Consider the following 20,134-nt stretch of genomic DNA (forward strand, 5'->3'; position numbering starts at 1 on the left):
TGCAGATCGTGGTTGACGTTTCACATGTGGCTGAACACTTCCTGTTTTCTTAAATAACGTAACTATCCGGCGAACGGTCCGGACAATTGGATGATGTCGTCCAGGATACCGAGCAGCATACGTAGCACACGTCCGTTGGGCATTTTGATCACAATAGCCATATATCAACACGATATCGACCTTTTCCGCAATTGGTAAACGGTCCATTTCAACATGGGTAATATATCACGAAGCAAATACCGTCCGCACTGGAGGAATGTTACGTGATACCACGTACTTATACGTTTGTGACCATTACAGCGCCATCTATCACAAAGCGAAAAATGTGGTCCAGCTAAAACATTCGTATTTCTTTACGTACTACACGAATATGTAATAAAAATGGAGGTTCCTATTTAAAAAAAAACGCAGTTGATATCCGTTTTTCCTATGGCAGCGCCAACCGTAGCGCCATCTGTTTTCCCCCTTCAAGCTAGACGAGTTTCGTTCTTTGTAGTTTTTTCGTTCGACGCTTATTTCGTGAGATATTTGGCCCGGTCACTATCAATGGACCACCCTGTAGAGTGACCTAGTGCTTGAGGGTGTTAACTTTTTTTTCAGCATATGTTCCATCTGAAGCAGTAGATCGTCGCAGTCCATCTCGGATTTGTGATGACGGCGGCGAACTGATATGTTGGCCTTCCCTGTGTGTTGCAGGAGCTGCTGCTGGACGGCAACGCGCTGTCTGAGGTTCCCGCTTCGTCCCTCAACGGACCCCGGGCGCTGTCCGTGCTGTCGCTGTCCGGAAACCGCATAGGTAGGGACGCCACTGCGCCTTAATGGCGCCAGCAATAGCTCAGGGAGACCAGCGGACGGCGTTACCCAGCGAATTTCACATTACACGGATCATTTGTACAATTAATCGTAATTATGTAGAACGGGTAATTGTACACTACTGGCCATTAAAATTGCTACAACAAGAAGAATCGGGTATTCATTGGACAAATATATTATACTAGAACTGACATGTGATTACATTTTCACGCAGTTTGGGTGCATAGATCGTGAGAAATCAATGCCAAGAACAACCACCTCTGGCCGTAATAACGGCCTTGATACGCCTGCGCATTGAGTCAAACAGAGCTTGGATGGCGTGTACAGGTACAGCTGCCCATGCAGCTTCGACACAATACCACAGTTCATCAAGAGTAGTGACTGGCGTATTGTGACGAGCCAGTTGCTCGGCCACCATTGACCAGACGTTTTCAATTGATCTGGAGAATGTGCTGGCCAGGGCAGCAGTCGAACATTTTCTGTATCATGAAAGGCCCGTACAGGACCTCCAACATGCGGTCGTGCATTATACTGCTGAAATGTAGGATTTCGCAGGGATCGAATGAAGGGTAGAGCCACGGCTCGTAACACATCTGAAATGTAACGTCCACTGTTCAAAGTGCCGTCAATGCGAACAAGAGGTGACCGAGACGTGTAACCAATGGCAACCCATACCATCACGCAGGGTGATACGTCAGTACGGCGATGACGAATACACGCTTCCAATGTGTGTCGCGACGTCGCCAAACACGGATGCGACCATCATGATGCTGTAAACAGAACCTGGATTCATCCCAAAAAATGACGTTTTGCCATTCGTGCACCCAGGTTGGTCCTCGAGTACAACATCGCAGGCGCTCCTGTCTGTGACGCAACGTCAAGGGTAACCGCAGCCATGGTCTCCGAGCTGATAGTCCATGCTGCTGCAAACGTCGTCCAACTGTTCGTACAGACGGTTGTTGTCTTGTAAACGTCCCCATCTGTTGACTCAGGGATCTAGACATGGCTGCACGATCCGTTACAGCCGTGCGGGTAAGATGCCTGTCATCTCGACTGTGAGTGATACGAGGCCGTTGGGATCCAGCACGGCGTTCCGTATTACCCTCCTGATTCCATATTCTGCTAACAGTCATTGGATCTCGACCAACGCGAGCAGCAATGTCGCCGTACGATAAACCGCAATCGCGATAGGCTACAATCCGACCTTTATCAAAGTCGGCAACGTGATGGTACGCATTTCTCCTCCTTACATGAGGCATCACAACAACGTTTCACCAGAGTCAACTGCTGTTTGTGTATGAGAAATCGGTTGGAAACTTTCCTAATGTCAGCACGTTGTAGGTGTCGCCACCGGCGCCAACCTTGTGTGCATGCTCTGAAAAGCTAATTATTTGCATATGACAGCATCTTCTTCCTGTCGGTTAAAGTTCGCGTCTTTAGTACGTCATCCTCGTGGTGTAGCAATTTTAATGGCCATTAGTGTACATTCGTAGTATACATTTGTGCCTATGAGTTTCGTTCAGTAAATAATCAGTACACCTCTAAATCTCTCAAGGATCGAGCTCCTACGCATAAGGCGGCCTCAAACATGAGTTAATGTGTCAAACATTACATTACATTGGAAGTACTTTTTGTTCCAGTTGATTCATTCTGAGGGGGTCCTCCAGGATGTAGAACATGGCACAAAAACAAAAAATACGAGGGTGGTTTGAAAGGTTCTCGGAATCACCACGACACGTCAGCGCTAGCGCAACGAGTTGTTTACGTTTTATTCATTGGACTGTTGCCTGTAAACACGAGCCACGTAAGTGCTCTGGGAAGACAGCCGGGGATGGTGACGTGGCTATGTTGTTCCCGTGTAGTGATTAAGTACTTCGTGAAGAAAGGTATGAAAGCAAAGGACATTCACACAGATTTCCACAATACACTGGGGGACTCTGCTCCTTCGTATTCGACTGTTGCCAAGTGGACAATTGAATTTAAATTTGGTCGGGAGAGCTTAGATGGCAATGCGCGCAGTAGTCGGGCAAGATGTGTCACTACCCCAGAAATCACTGCAAAAGTGCACAAAATAGTCTTGGAGAATTGAAAGTGTGTGAAATTGCTCACGATTGCCAGATGTCATCTGAAAGGGTATAGGAATTAGAAATGAAACAATTATCTGCAAGATGGGTGCCGCGATTCTTGACGCTGGATCAAAAACGCACGAGAATAGACATATCGGAACAATGTGTGGTTCATATTAGGAGAAAAGAACAAGATTTTTTGCGCTGGTTTGTGACCGTAGATGAAATTTGGGTGTACTACTATACTCTAGAGATAAAACAACAAAGCAGTGGAAACATGCTGATTCTCCGCCACCAAAGAAAGCAAAGAGAATTCCTTCGGCAGAAAAGGTCATGGCATCAGTGTTCTGGGGTGCGAAGGGGATTCTGTTTGTAGATTATCTCCCCACTGGGCAAACAATTACTGGAGAATATTATGCAAAATTGCAACAAAAGAAACGCAAAAAAAGCCAGATTTAGCAAGGAAGAAAGTCATCTTCCACCAAGACAATGCACGCCCGCAGACATGGGTCGTAGTCATGGAAAAACTACACGAACTAAGATATGAGTTGTTGCCACACCCGCCTTATTCACCTGATATGGCTCCGTCAGACTTCCATGTCTTCCAGAAACTGAAAATTTTTCTTGGTGGGCGAAGATTGACTTCAAACGACGAATTGATAACCAGAGTTGACAACTATTTTGCAGGCCTGGAGGAAACTCATTTTCGAGATGGGATCAATGCACTGGAACACTGTTGGACCAAGTGCATTAATCTACAAGGAGGCTATATTGAAAAATAAGAAAAGTTTCAGTGATGTAAGAATTATTTTTCTAATCTGTTCCGAGAACTTTTCAAACCACCCTGTCGACAATAAGTTTATATATATATATATATATATATATATATATATATATATATATATATATATATATATATATATATAAACTATTAATGATTTCCTTCAGACAATTATGTCTCATCTTTATCTATGACAATGATGGAAGCCGAAGAAATGAATTAAAATTTGTGCCACGACCAGGACTTGAATCTAGGTCTCCTTGCTCACTAGGCAGGTATGGTTAGCATTGCTGCACGGACTACACAAGTCCAACGGCCTCCCCCACACAAACTTCATTTCATATCTTCAGCTTATTTTTTTCCCTTACATCGTCCCCAGTACCGGAGACCCCTGGCAATAGTGACGATTTGGGTGGAAAATAAGCTGAAGATATGAAATGAAGTTTGTTTGGGGGAGGGCGTTGGACTCGCGTATGCCTAGTAAGTAAGGAGACTGGGTTCATGTCCTGGCTGTGGGACATATTTTAATTCATTTCTTCGCCTTCCATCATAATCGTTCATATACTAATGTATATTCCACAGATCCCAAGCGAGATGATCTTCACAGATGCGAAATGAGTCTAAATAATTTTTAAATATTTTCTCATTCTAAAGGCAATAAATATTGGGTCTATTACTTTGCTTCCGTCGTTTTATAGTAGATATCAGTAGCGGCAAGTGGCGGTGCTGCTGAAATGTACGAGCATAATCAATCGTTTCCTTGTGCTGTCATCCGGACCATAAAATCTGTGTATAAGCAATTGAGGGGCGAGAACTTGCTGTAAAACGTCTTCACCGTTGAAACCAGAACTTAGAACTTGAACAAAAGCTTGAACAACAGTGTATGGAAGCGTCTGCCAAAAAGTGTATTTGTTGAACTGAAAGCTAAGCATATTGGAGTGTATGACATAGCTTTCTGCTTCAGTAGTGGTGCCAATGCAGAGCACAGATTTTCTATGACCTTGGAATGAAGTCAGAAATGAGCACAACCGAAGCTCTTTGCCAGCTAGATGAACGATTGAGGCTTTGTAGATGGAGCTACAGAGGCTTCTTCAAAGCAGGCGAGAGTGAAGAAAACACTTAAAGAAGCGAAGAGCAACGTCAGGAGGCAAATCAAAATGGTTATGCAGCTGGAATATTTCCTGAAGTGAGTACTGCTAAAAGTTGCATTTTTGGTTATTTAGGAGTCATTTTGTCAAAAACTATGAGAGAAAAAAAAAAGAGATTATGCACAATTATTTTAGACAATCCACGCTATATTTGCACCAAATTTTAAATTTTGAAAGTTTATAGTTTAGGTATTATATGATGTTTTGTGAGAGAAAAGCAAATATGAGGGTGGTTTGCATGTATGGTATATTTCCATGAAAGAATAGAACATGTTTGTTGCCCTTCGTGGTTGGTAAGCTTGATTATTGCAAGGATTGTATAAAGAATTTCAACAATGTGTAGCATACAGTTAATTGTTGACAGCTGTGTGAATTGGTCAGTGTTGACAGCGATTGAAAATGGAAACCTGAGTATTGTGCTTTTATTAAAAATCTTCATTTGAAGGGTTCGATTGCCGCACAAATCAAAACAGAATTGGATGAAGCTCGCACCGTCATTGAAGACTATTTGCTTTTGGATTAATGAATTTAAATGTCCAGTTGAGGTCAACACAGATGAAACCATTAACAACATCCGTGACATGGTAATGCGAGACCACCGAGACTGCCGACACCTCAACAGAGCGAGTACATAGTAGCATGCATGGGCAGTTGGCTACGAAGGAGCTGTGTGCAAGGTGGGTGCCGTGATTGGTCACAGTCGACCAAAACTGCATCCGGCACAGTTTTTCAATCCAATGCCAAGAGATGTTTGATCGCAGTCTGTAAGACGTTTCGCGGCAGTTTGTGACTGTTGACGAAACCCGGAACCATCTTTACACACCAGAATCAAAAAGACAGTCAAAACAATGGACAAAGGCTGGTGAAAATGCACTGAAGAAGGCAAAAACTATTTTGTCAGCTGGTAAGGTGACGGTCTGTTTTTTTTGGGGGTGGGGGGAGGGGGGGCTAACAAGGACTAATCATCATAGACTAGTTGCGAAAAGGCAGAAGTATGGCTGGAACCTGTTGTGATTAATTTCTGTTTGTTTGAAACTTGTGTTGGCTGAAAAAAGAACCAAGGTTGGCTCACAAAAAGTGCTGTTTCATCAGGATAATGCACCATCCCATATACACTCATAGAAAATTAGAAACGAACGCCATGAATTCCTCGCCCCAGCAGGGGGAAATTTTATGGAGACATTCTTGAGGACGTTTACAACACACGACCACACAGACAGAGCCATAAACACGTTAGTACAGCTAACAACGACCGCGGCTCGTGGTCTTACGGTAGCGTTCTCGCTTCCCGCGCATGGGGTCCCGGGACTGGCGGAGATAAAACTCGTCGCAAGTGACAAGTGTGACGTATGTGGCATGACCGACACCCTCGAGCACCGATTCACGTGCGGGAATGCCATCAACATCTGGGAAGCGTGCCAGCAGATGGTGGCCCACATCAACAGAACGGCGCCGGGAAGCATCACAGTGGAAGCAATCGCCGCCCCAGACTGCAACCCATTTCCACGGCCCGAGCGACTGGCGACTCTCTGGATCCTCGCCATGACGGCACACGCCACCGTAGCGCGGAGGCAGACCGACCAGCTGGCCTTCCTGATGGACCTCTGGGAGGAGGAGAACAAGACGGCCCAGCAGCACAGGCGAAACTCCCTGCAGATTCCACTGCAGACAGCAATCGCCAGAGTCCTCCCCAGCCTGTGACCCTCAGCACCGCCACCAGCCACCTCACCACACGTGTGCAGTGATAGCGAACAAGTGCAGCAGAAAAGATAAAGTGATTTCTCTTCTCGCATCAAACAGTGAAGTATAGTAGTATAAAGTGTTTCTTCTTAGTGAAATCAGGGACACAAAGTGCTCCTTAGTGGAAAGTGCCAACTACTCATTATTGTTATTAGATATTTTTTTTAATGATTTCCTTTACTTTGTGCCTATAAAATTCTATTGATTACTCACACTATCCTTTCTGCTTCTCTTATGTAATATGACAAAAATTTCCCTCTTCTTCAATTTAGGTATATTCTGTAGTATATGTATAAAACAAAAAAAAAGTTTCTTCCACTTCTGCTCCACCTATCATGGTGACGTTTACTTCATACTGTCCCACTTAACAGTGTAACTAGAGGAAGAGATCAAACCAGAATACACAATGTGCCTGTGGCATCACAAGTGCATCACATACAGAAACATAAACTCAAAATCAATGCATCGATGCCAAATATAAACTGTTATGCCTGTCCTGCAATGTCTACCCCCCTCAAAAAAAAAAGACGACAAATGGCCATGTAAAAGGGTTTAAGGAACAAACAATAAGAGAAAACGAAAAAGGAAAATATAAAAACGAAAACATATAAAATGACAGTAACATTAACCATCACTAGGAATATAATAGATTAATAGAATAAAATGTCTTTTTTTAAAAATTTATCGTTGTTAATATATTTAAATAAATATACAGGGCTATTACAAATGATTGAAGCGATTTCATAAATTCACTGTAGCTCCATTCATTGACATATGGTCACGACACACTACAGATACGTACAAAAACTCATAAAGTTTTGTTCGGCTGAAGCCGCGCCTCAGGTTTCTGCCGCCAGAGCGCTCGAGAGCGCAGTGAGACAAAATGGCGACAGGAGCCGAGAAAGCGTATGTCGTGCTTGAAATGCACTCACATCAGTCAGTCATAACAGTGTAACGACACTTCAGGACGAAGTTCAACAAAGATCCACCAACTGCTAACTCCATTCGGCGATGTGATGCGCAGTTTAAAGCTTCTGGATGCCTCTGTAAGGGGAAATCAACGGGTCGGCCTGCAGTGAGCGAAGAAACGGTTGAACGCGTGCGGGCAAGTTTCACGCGTAGCCCGCAGAAGTCGACGAATAAAGCAAGCAGGGAGCTAAACGTACCACAGCCGACGGTTTGGAAAATCTTACGGAAAAGGCTAAAGCAGAAGCCTTACCGTTTACAATTGCTACAAGCCCTGACACACAATGACAAAGTCAAATGCTTTGAATTTTCGGCGCGGTTGCAACAGCGCATGGAAGAGGATGCGTTCAGCGCGAAACTTGTTTTCAGTGATGAAGCAAAATTTTTTCTTAATGGTGAAGTGAACAGACACAATGTGCGAATCTGGGCGGTAGAGAATCCTCACGCATTCGTGCAGCAAACTCGCAATTCACCAAAAGTTAACGTGTTTTGTGCAATCTCAGGGTTTAAAATTTACGGCCCCTTTTTCTTCTGCGAAAAAAACGTTACAGGACACGTGTATCTGGACATGCTGGAAAATTGGCTCATGCCACAACTGGGGACCGACAGCGCCGACTTCATCTTTCAACAGGATGGTGCTCCACCGCACTTCCATCATGATGTTCGGCATTTCTTAAACAGGAGACTGGAAAACCGATGGATCGGTCGTGGTGGAGATCGTGATCAGCAATTCATGTCACGGCCTCCACGCTCTCCCGACTTAACCCCATGCGATTTCTTTCTGTGGGGTTATGTGAAAGATTCAGTGTTTAAACCTCCTCTACCAAGAAAAGTGCCAGAACTCCGAGCTCGCATCAACGATGCTTTCGAACTCATTGATGGGGACATGTTGCGCCGAGTGTGGGAGGAACTTGATTATCGGCTTGATGTCTGCCGAATCACTAAAGGGGCACATATCGAACATTTGTGAATGCCTAAAAAAACTTTTTGAGTTTTTGTATGTGTGTGCAAAGCATTGTGAAAATATCTCAAATAATAAAGTTATTGAAGAGCTGTGAAATCGCTTCAATCATTTGTAATAACCCTGTATATGGTTACAAAGAAAAAAAAAAAAAAAAAAAAAAAAAAGGTTCGATTCCCGGCAGGGGTAGGTATTTTATCTGCCTCGAGATGACTGGGTATTGTGTGTCTTTCATCATCATTTCATCCTCCTTCACTCGTAAGTCGCCGTAGAACTTGTGGAGCGGCAGCCAAACCGCCTCGCAAGGGGTCTCCCGGCCACCAATGCCATACGCTCATTATTATTATTATTATTATTATTATTATTATTACAGCCAACAGAGCGTGCACAATGTCAGCACTAGTACCGTGAATACCCTCCTTTTGCAGCAATCCAGGCTGCAATTCTCCCACGGAGACGATTGTAGAGGTGTTGCATGTAGTCTTGCGGAATGGTCCACCGTACAATTTCCACCTGGTGCCTCAGTTGAGCCAAAGTTCATGCCGGACGTGCAGACCATTCAATGTGATGTTTCATCCAGTTCCAAACATGCTCAATGGGGGACAGATTCAGGGATCATGCTGGCCACAGTAGTTGGTGTATGCCTTAAGAACACGTATTGGCACAGGATACAGGTGGCCGTGCATCGTCCTGTTGGTAAAGCACATCATCCTGCCGGTCCAGGAACGGTAGCATGATGGCTTGGATGACAGTTTCAATGTGCCGTGCAATGTTCCATTGACGATTGCCAGAGGAGTACAGCCAGTGTAGGATATTGCTCCCCACACCGTGATGTCTAGTGTTGGACCTTTGTGCCCCTGTCGTATACACTCCTGATTTTAGCGCTCACCTGCACGATGATACACACGAGTGGCAACAAGGCAGAAGTGACTCTCATCAGTGAGGATGACACGTCTTCATTCGTCCTTCCATAAACGCCTATCGCGACACCACTGGAGGCGGGCTGAAAGATGTTGCAGTGTGAGCGGAAGATGCTCTTACAGTACACGGGACCGTAGCCCTGCTTCACGGAGCCGGTTGCAAATGGTTCTTGCTGCTACCCCTGGAGCGATAGTATCCCTAAGTTGTTGTGAAGTGACAGTACGGTCCACTACGGCACTTCGTAGAATGCGACAGTCTTGGCGTGCTTCTGTGTGTCGCCGCTGTCCAGAACCAGGTCGACAGGGTGTCTGAAAAGTGTTTCCCTGATTACATAAATTGATAACTCAGGCTAGAAGTAAGATACAAATATGAAACTGGTGTCTAACTGTTTACAAACTATCAAAGTTTCGTGCATACAAAGTGCAAATCGTTCAGGCCTTGTTGCCCAATGACAGTACACGTCGATATGACTTTGCGGTCAAAATGGTATCACGTATTGAGGACGATGATGGTTATCTCAGACGAATTGCCTTTTGCGACGAAGCGACCTTTCTCGTCAGTGGAGTAGTGAATCGCCATAATGTACGCATTTGGGGTTCACAACCCCCTGGCGAGGTCATGAAGTGCACCAGAGGCACTCCAAAGGTGAACGTTTGGTGCGCGCTGTTGCACGATCGAATTATCGGGCCATTCTTCTTCGCTGAGGCTACCGTCACATCTGCAGTGTATCTGGACATGTTGCAACTGTATGCTGTTCCTCAGCTGCTTCAGTATCACCCCGATGTCTCGTTTTTAGCAAGACGGTGCACCGCCTCATCGGGGTTTGGACGTCCGTGCCTATCTCGATATGACCATTCCTGGAAGATGGATTGGTCGTGATGGGCCAACGGTTTGGCCTCCACGCTGTCCTGACATAACCCCATTAGACTTATTTTTGCGGGGTTACGTCAAGAACGAGGTCTACCGAACACGTGTACCAGATCTCGAAACCCTGCGGCAACGGATAACCACAGTCGTTGAATCGATCCCTCCAGTGATGTTGGCTAATGTGTGGACGGAAATTGAATATCACCTAGATGTGCTACGTGCTACCAAGGGTGCTCATGTGGAACTTTACTGATGTGTGAAAAAAAAACTTTGATAGTTTGTAAACAATTAGACACCAGTTTCATATTTGTATCTTACTTCTAGCCTGAGTTATCAATTTATGTAATCAGGGAAAGACTTTTCGGACACCCTGTACCTTCTGCCGACCACCGGTGACAACACTGATGCACTATGGAGACCTTACGCCCCATGCTTTGCTCAGTTCTGCAGTACATCCACCTGGCCTCTCCAGGCCCACTACACGCCCTTTCTCAAACTCCGTCAGTCGCACAAATGTTTCACGTACACGCTGTCGCAGCATGCTAACAGTGTTGTAGACACACACCGAGTTCCATATGTCACAGGCTGCTACTGACTCTGGCGGTGACCAACTGCTGCACAGCCAGCAACATTCCACTCCCCATAACGCGGTTCCCGGTGTGTCCGCAGCACTGTGCGTTTGATCGTCGCTTCTACCGTCCACTCTTAGTGTGCAGTGTAGGTATGGCTGGTCTTATTCACTTGCGTCAGTGTGTTCGTTTTTCATTTTCCAGGGGCGTATTAGCTGTAGTTCCATCTCTAGATTGATGCACAGATGAAAAAATGGTAGATGTCGAAATAGACGACAGAGGGATAGAGAAACAGTTAAAATCGCTCAAAAGAGGAAAGGCCGCTGGACCTGATGGGATACCAGTTCGATTTTACACAGAGTACGTGAAGGAACTTGCCCCCCTTCTTGCAGCGGTGTACCGTAGGTCTCTAGAAGAGCGTAGTGTTCCAAAGGATTGGAAAAGGGCACAGGTCATCTCCGTTTTCAAGAAGGAACGTCGAACAGATGTGCATATCTATAGACCTATGTCTCTAACGTCGATCAGTTGTAGAATTTTGGAACTCGTATTATGTTCGAGTATAATGACTTTTCTGGAGACTAGAAATCTACTCTGTAGGAATCAGCATGGATTTTGAAAAAGACGATCGTGTGAAACCCAGCTCTCGCTATTCGTCCACGAGACTCAGAGGGCCATAGACACGGGTTCCCAGGTAGATGCCGTGTTTCTTCCGCAAGGCATTCGATACAGTTCCCCACAGTCGTTCAATGAACAAAGTAAGAGCATATGGACTATCACACCAATTGTTTGATTGGATTGAAGAGTTCCTAGATAACAGAACGCAGCATGCCATTCACAATGGAGAGAAGTCTTCCGAAGCAAGAGTGATTCCAGGTGTGCCGCAGGGGAGTGTCATAGGACCGTTGCTATTCACAATATACATAAATGACCTTGTGGATGACATTGGAAGTTCACTGAGGCTTTTTGCGGATGATGCTGTGGTATATCGATAGGTTATAACAATGGAAAATTGTACTGAAATGCAGGAGGATCTGCAGCGAATTGACGCTTGGTGCGGGGCATGTCAATTGAATCTCAATGTAGACAAGTGTAATGTGCAGTGAATACACAGAAAGAAAGATCCCTTATGATTTAGCTACAATATAGCAGGTCAGCAACTGGAAGCAGTTAATTCCATAAATTATCTAGGAGTAGGCATTAGGAGTGATTTAAAATGGAATGAGCATATAAAGTTGATCGTCGGTAAAGCAGATGCCAGACTGAGATTCATTGGAAGAATCCTAAGGAAATGCAATCTGAAAACAAAGGAAGTAGGTTACAGTACGCTTGTTCGCCCTCTGTTTGAATACTGTTCACCAGTGTGGGATCCGTACCAGATAGGGTTGACAGAAGAGATAGAGAAGATCCAACGGAGAGCAGTGCGCTTCGTTACAGGATCATTTAGTAATCGCGAAAGTGTTACGGAGATGATAGATAAACTCCAGTGGAAGACTCTGCAAGAGAGACGCTCAGTAGCTCGGTACGGGCTTTTGTTGAAGTTTCGAGAACATACCTTCACCGAGGAGTCGAGCAGTATATTGCTCCCTCCTATGTATATCTTGCGAAGAGACCATGAGGATAAAATCAGAGAGATTAGAGCCCACACAGAGGCATACCGACAATCCTTCTTTCCATGAATAATACGAGACTGGAATAGAAGGGAGAACCGATAGAGGTACTCTAGGTACCCTCCGCCACACACCGTCAGGTGGCTTGCGGTGAATGGATGTAGATGTAGATGTAGAAATTGCATGAATTGGGTTTTGAATTGGCTCCTCATCCACTCTGTTCACTAGACTTAGCACAGAGTGACTTCTTCCTGTTCCCTAACTTGATACTTGGCTTGTGGGAAGAAATTTTCACCAAATGAGGAAGTGACAGTTGCCATCAACGAGTATTTTGCAGAGTTCGACGTAATCTATTTTTACAGTGGGATGAAAAAGGTGGAGGTCCACCAGACCAACTGTTTATCACTCAGAAGAAAATATGTTGACAAGTAAGGTAAGTAGTTAATGAAAGAAACATTTTCCTGTGCTTTTTTATCAGACTTTATCAAACCACCCTCGTAACTTCTTTGTCGAGCAAACCGCATTACAACACATGAAATATTTGAGCTAAAGACATAATTCTTCTCACAGTTCTGAAAAATATACCATACAAATCATATGTAAAGTTTCATAAAAGTAGCATTTATATGTTTTGAGAAAGTGGTTCATAAAAAGGACTATATGTTTATACTTAAAACACGATAGCTGTTGTCTCATGTCTCCACAGCAAATTATCATACTGTGCTTATTGAATACATCCAATTGGTGCAGACACCGGACCTCGCTGATACAACTCACACCAGCAGTGGAAGTTCACATCAGCAGCTGGTCCTAGTTCTACAACGTACTGAGAGCTACAAAACGACGAGACTGATCTCTTAAGGGGGAGACTAATACTCTGTCTGATGAGCTTACATTGAGAAAGCAGTAAAGCCTTAGGTTGCTGTATGCTGCATCAATTTTTGCATTTTTCTGGTGACAACCACAGCTGGACTGAAACTGATAATTGCACACTGAAATGCTTTTGACTGCTACTGCTATAAAATGAAAGCAGGCAGTTAGTCAAAGATCCTGCCATTGACCACGTGTCATCTGCCACGGTTTGTGTGTCTCCACAGAGGCGGTCCCCACCGGTGCCTTCTCCGGGCAGAGCTCCCTGGAGCGGCTGGAGCTAGCCAACAACTCCATCACGACGCTGGAGGGAAGTGCGTTCGCCGGGCTCTCCAGGTTGCGCTACCTCGGGCTCTCCAGGAATCGGCTGGATAAGCTCAACAGTGATGTCTTCCAAGGTATGTCACGTTTTGTATTGTTTTCCAGTGTCTTATTGTGTCCTGCAGTGCCATGTGGTACCCTCCTCTCCTGTAGTATCCTATAATGTCCTGTGGTATCCTATAATGTCCTGTGGTATCCTATAATGTCCTGTGGTATCCTATAATGTCCTGTGGTATCCTATAATGTCCTGTAGTACCCTGTTATGCCCTACAGTATTCTCTAATACCCTGCAATGTTCAGCTGTTGGTGTTCAAAAACCCTTTGCTGTCTCTGACATCACCAGCAAATCTCAAAGACTTTATTTTTTCTCCCTGATCTATAAATCGCTGTCCATATTTCTCCTTGCTTCCTATCACAGCTTACTGAATGTAGAGACTGAATAACATCAGGGTTGGCAGCAAGCCTGCCTCATTCCCTTCTCAGCCACTGCTTCCCTTTCATGACCTTCTATCTGGTTTTCCTATTATCTGCAGACAACCATTCAGCCTCTGCATTTTGTCTGTGCCACCTATAAAAATCTCAGTCAACACTGAGAAAAGCTAGAAATGCTATAAATGTAATTGTGGATTGTAGAAGGTATTCATGTTGCTAGGGTTATATTTCTGTACACTACTGTTTATTTGCTTTTTACAATGTTGACTGGAATACTCTCTTTCAAATTTTAAAGGTGGCAGGGGTAAAATACAGGGAGCGAAAGGCTATTTACAATTTGTACAGAAACCAGATGGCAATTACAAGAGTTGAGGGGCATGAAAGGGAAGCAGTGATTGGGAAGGGAGTGAGACAGGGTTGTCGCCTGTCCCCGATGTTATTCAATCTGTATATTGAGCAAGCAGTAAAGGAACCAAAAGAAAAATTTGGAGTAGGTATTAAAATCCAAGGAGAAGAAATAAAAACTTTGAGGTTCACCGATGACATTGTAATTCTGTCAGAGACAGCAAAGGACTTGGAAGAGCAGTTGAACGGAATGGACAGTGTCTTGAAAGGAGGATATAAGATGAACATCAACAAAAGCAAAATGAGGATAATGGAATGTAATCGAATTAAGTCAGGTGATGTTGAGGGAATTAGATTAGGAAATGAGACACTTAAAGTATTAAGGGAGTTTTGCTATTTGGGGAGCAAAATAACTGATGATGGTCGAAGTAGAGAAGATATAAAATGTAGACTGGCAACTGGCAGGAAAGTGTTTCTGAAGAAAAGAAATTTGTTAACATTGAGTATAGATTTAAGTTTCAGGAAGTCATTTCTGAAAGTATTTGTATGGAGTGTAGCCATGTATGGAAGTGAAACATGTATGATAAATAGTTTGGACAAGAAGAGAATAGAAGCTTTCGAAATGTGGTGCTACAGAAGAATGCTGAAGATTAGATGGGTAAATCACATAACTAATGAAGAGGTATTGAATAGAATTGGGGAGAAGAGGAGTTTCTGGCACAACTTGACTAGAAGAAGGGATCGCTTGGTAGGACATGTTCTGAGGCATCAAGGGATCACCAATTTAGCTTTGGAGGGCAGCGTGGAGGGTAAAAATCGTAGAGGGAGACCAAGAGATGAATACACTAAGCAGATTCAGTAGGATGTGGGTTGCAGTAGGTACTGGGAGATGAAGAAGCTTGTACGGGATAGAGTAGCATGGAGAGCTGCATCAAACCAGTCTCAGGACTGAAGACCACAATAACAACAACTGTTTATTTTAAAATACAACCTGTTTGTTCACTCTGAACTTCATTAGGCAGTAAATGCATCATGGGGTTGTCATTAGTGGGCCTAATAGTTTTAAGAGTTGCCTATGTGATGTTTGATGATTGACAGCAGACATGTATTCTTACATCACATGTTTGAGCAGTAAATACTGCACGTGTGCATGTGGAACTGCCCACGAAAAATATTCCGTAAGACACGGGTACACGCGTGTGCTGTCGGCTGCAGAGGACAACCATTAGGAGTGTTCTGTGCACTGCGTGTTTGGACACATTTGTACCCTGCCCAGAATTGAAGTCTGACATTAATCCTGCCACTGTTCATTGCCTGTCCTGTTTTACCAGTATGCTTAGCCTAAGACATCTGACACCTGTAGTCAGGGCTGGCCGTAGCACCCCATGTGGTTTCACTGTGCGTCGAAGAGATTCAACACTGCTCCCCTCCAATACCCGACAAGTTGTGTAGTTTCCAAAATGCTCGTGTCAGACCTTCGGAGCATCACAATCTGCCCTCAGTCAAACTCGGGTAGATCTCACACCTTCTCCATTCTCCACAAGGACAGTAAACCCACTGGCACTAATTGCACTGTGCTTGTGTTTGACTAGCAGTCATTCCTCAGCAGGTGACACTGCTATCGCCCGGGTGCGTTTATATCGATAGTAGGTCAGTGGTGATAATGTTATCAGTAACCAGTGTAAGTTACCAGAATGCAAATTAGCAAAACACTGCTGGGGTTACCATTCTGTTAATTTGCATTCTCCATAGTTGCATAGCATTTCTATCTTCCTTTTGTTAGTGTACACTGTGCCCACTCAAACCTTCAGCTAAAGGTGGTTGACTGAAAGCGGTGTGCATTTTCCTTTTGTTTCCGTTTGTGTACCTTCAGCTCCAGCAAGTGAACAAGTTACGTTAACCTCGGTGCCTACTCTGTGTGCTATACAGGAGGGTCAGAGCCACTTCTGTATCACGTTTTTAGTAATGTCAGGTTTACGTGAATGCTATACTGTGAAATGTTTCTCAAGAGGTCTTCGAAAGACCGAGTGGATTACTGAATAAAAAATGTAGCATCCATTTAAAAAAAAAAAGACATAGACTATTGTTCTTTGTATCTTGGAGAAGAATAAAGCCAAACAAAATTTGCACGATACAGTTTATTTATTCATTAGTTCTTGGTGAATGGTCTATCACTTAACTTAGAGGGAACACATTTCATTCAATCGTGTACAAGCCATGGAATATCGTAATCAATAAAAATACAGCATGGGGAAGGGAAGTATGTCTAAAACTGATTATTTAAAATTCCTAGGCAAGCACATCGATCAGAACTTGAACTGGAAAACACATTCTCGATTTCAGCAACATTTGCTCTACATGCTACTGCCAATCCCTGTGATGAAAGCATCAGAAAACTACCTTACGTTGCACACTTCAATTCGTCAATATCTTACAGAATACTTTTCGTGGGCAGTTCCACATGCAGATGTGCAGTATTCACTGCACAAACATGTGATGTACGGATACATGTCTACCGTCCATCATCAAACATCACATAGGCAACTGTTAAAACTATTAGGCCTACTAATGACAACCTCATGATGCATTTACTGTCTAATGAAGTTTGGAGTGAAGAAGCAGGCAGTGTTTGAAAATAAATAGTAGTGTACACAAATATAACACTAGAAATATGGACTGCTTCTACAATCCACATTAATGTTTATAGCATTGGTAGCTTTTCATAGTGTTGACTGGACTGCATGCTTAGAATTATATAGGTGGCATGGATAAAATACAGAGATTAAATGGTTGTCTTCAGATAGCAGGAAAACCAGACAGCAGTTGTAATAGTTGAAGGACATGAAAGGGAAGCAGTGGCTGAGAAGGGAATGAGGCAGGCTGCATTCAGCAAGTCATTGTGCGACCCTGCCGTGATGATGACAGATTCCTTGCCCAATGACTCACCGAGTTTCCATAAACATTCTACAAGAACCTCTGAATATTTGTGATGCTATTGTTTTCTGCCAAAACAAACTTAATGACAGCTCTCTACTTGCAACGCACCTCGGCTATGAATGCCGCTTTGAAGGCTACGTTTACTGCCGTCACTTCTCAGAACTTCACAAAACTACAGGGGCTGAACTGGGAATATTCCACTATGTCCCAAAAGAAATTCTGCATTTTTTTTTCAACCAAAATTGGACCAGGAAAAAAAATGTGCTGCATTACTTATTGTCACCCCAGGTTCCTGGACTGTGTGCTGGTAAAGCACAGTCGGTCACTTTTGTGTTGCCATTTGTAATAACATCATGTTTTTGCAAGTGTCTTGGGAGGACGATGTGGATTACTGAATAAAAAAATACTCCGTACTATTTATGAAGGAGGTACTGCTGTTCATATTTTCGTAACAAACAGATTGCAAGAAAGGAAATCACACTGGTTAAAGTGCCCCAAGTGAAAAGTATTTAAGCTGACAAACTCTGGGAGGTTGTAGGGGACATCGAAACAAATATTTTTCCATAATGTCATTTTTTGCTATGAGGAGTATTTAAACCGGTAGAGGAAGATTTCTCTGGCGGCAAATTAATTAAACCAAGTAACACTTTTCCATTTTTTTTTTATGACCAAGAGACAGCACATTAACACGACCCAATTTCAATTACAGTAGATTTTCAAAAATGCCTCCATTGACAGGTAAAAAAAGGTTACACCATCGGATCATGTTCTGTCTCACATGGGCAAGGACCCCAGGAGTATCCCGAATTGTTCCTGATGCTACTACTATCTGGACAACCAGATCCCCTTCTGATGCAACAGGAGTTGCCTAAACAAGGTTGCGCATCTCTCCCCACACAAAAAAGTCCAGACCGGACATATCTGCGGATCGAGCAGGCCACGGTGCAGGACCACCTCTGCCAATCCACGTTGCTGGGAACCGTCGGTCCAGGAATCGACGCACAGGATGACTGAAATGTGCCGACACCCTGTCATGTTGGAATCACATGCTTTGTCTTGTAGGGAGCGGGATGTCTCCCAGCAATTCTGGCAATGCTCTGGGTGGATAATCAACTGGTTCCAGGTTGTGGACATGCTGTAAGTGAAATGGAGGTAACAATTGCTCTCGAAGGACTGTTCTTAGATTCGTCCCCGTGTTACATTCAATTGCACGAGTGCTGATTGAAGGATCCCGCTCCACACGCTGCAAGACAGCTTCCTCAAATTGCAGTGTTCTTACCGTGCGACGGCGTCCCTATCCAGGTAATCTGCTAAATGACCCGGTCTCATGCAGATGTTGGTACACAGCAGTAAAGGTCATATGGTGCGAGATACGGCGATTAGGATATTGTTGTTGATAAACCCGCTGTGCAGCTCGTCCGCTGTGGTGTGCTACGTAGTACGCACCAACCATATCAGTGTACTCACTCCAGGTGTATCGCTCCTTTAGTAAACAGAGACAATGCACTACTACACTGGTGGACAGCAATTGCCTACAACTGAAGAGCATAATACGCCCTCTAACAACTGAAGATATTAATATGGCCTCTAACAACTGAAGAGCATAATACGGCCTCCACCGGTTTAAATAATCCTCATAGGAAAAAATGACATTAGGGAAAAATATTTGTTTTGGTGTCCCCTACAACCTCCCAGAGTTTGTCGGTTTAAATACTTTTCACCCTGTATATACTTGTTTATAGCAAGAACATAAGTGGTCTCAGAACTTAATCCAGAAGAAAAATCATCATGAGAGGTGTGTGAGATATCTATCCTCCTTCCTATCAGTTCAATATGAAGTTAACTACTTGCTCGTTGCACCTCAAAAGCAGTTAAATTTTAAGTTTCTCCAAAGGAAAGCTTTCTTTTTTGACATCATACGTTTTTGGCCATCTTCACTAAGACTTTACTGGGGAAGAACTAAGGACCAATAGAAAGTTGACGAGAACTCTGTTCCGCACTTCTACACGTAAAGTCCTTCTCACCGTGCAGTGTACATTGTCGCTCTTTTTGCAGGCGCAGACAACTTGGAGCAGCTGGACCTGTCGCAGAACTTCCAGAAGGAGGTGCCAGCTGCCGCCATAAAGGCCTTTGCCAGCCTCCGCCACCTCAACCTCTCTGCCAACACCATACAGGTGAGTAGCTGGTATATAATTATGATGTGTGTAGTGACTTTGCACCGTGTAGACACATTCCACTTCACAATGGTGGGAATAGTTCCTGGAGTAAGATGTAGAAGGGTTTCAAAAAGTCATTCCACTTCACAAGACCACAGGTAGAACAGCGGGTTGCTGCTAAAGAGCTTGCTAAGGTGCAGAGATTGGTCTGCTTAGCCATAACGGGCAGAATTAGCAGCACACCAACCGCTGGAATGGAAGCAATGCTGGACATGCCTCCACTTCACCTTTGGGTTAAGATGGAGGCAGTAGCTGGGGCATACAGACTTAAAACTGGCCAAAACTGGGTCTCATTCGGATATCCAGAATCACACTCTAACATAGTAAGTGAGGTAAATATAGATATGGCTGGAGAAATGCCCGCCGACTGTATAATAACTCCTGACTGCTTCGACAAGCCTTACAACATAATAATTGGTAGTAGGGAGCAGTGGGAGAAAACAGTTCGACACCGTTCGGGGGACGTCGTTTGGTTCGCCGACGGGTCGAAAACAGATCGAGGCGTTGGGGCAGGGTTGTACGGGGTTCAGCCAACACTGGAGAGCAGCATCTCTCTAGGGAGACTGGCCTCTGT

At 44.1% G+C, this 20,134-nt stretch overlaps 1 protein-coding gene across 1 annotated transcript in view; it reads left to right on the forward strand.

Moving 5' to 3' along the window:
* Positions 1 to 20,134, forward strand: part of LOC126214986 (protein artichoke-like) — a 339,045-nt gene that overhangs the window by 210,900 nt on the left and 108,011 nt on the right. Inside the window, exons 4-6 of the mRNA XM_049941617.1 lie at positions 697 to 796; positions 13,537 to 13,707; positions 19,400 to 19,518. Of these exons, the coding sequence (XP_049797574.1) occupies positions 697 to 796; positions 13,537 to 13,707; positions 19,400 to 19,518 (390 nt within the window). The remainder of the gene's footprint in view (positions 1 to 696; positions 797 to 13,536; positions 13,708 to 19,399; positions 19,519 to 20,134) is intronic.

This window comes from Schistocerca nitens, chromosome 12 (assembly GCF_023898315.1).
Source record: "Schistocerca nitens isolate TAMUIC-IGC-003100 chromosome 12, iqSchNite1.1, whole genome shotgun sequence".
In the NCBI taxonomy this organism is placed as follows: Eukaryota; Metazoa; Arthropoda; class Insecta; order Orthoptera; family Acrididae; genus Schistocerca; species Schistocerca nitens.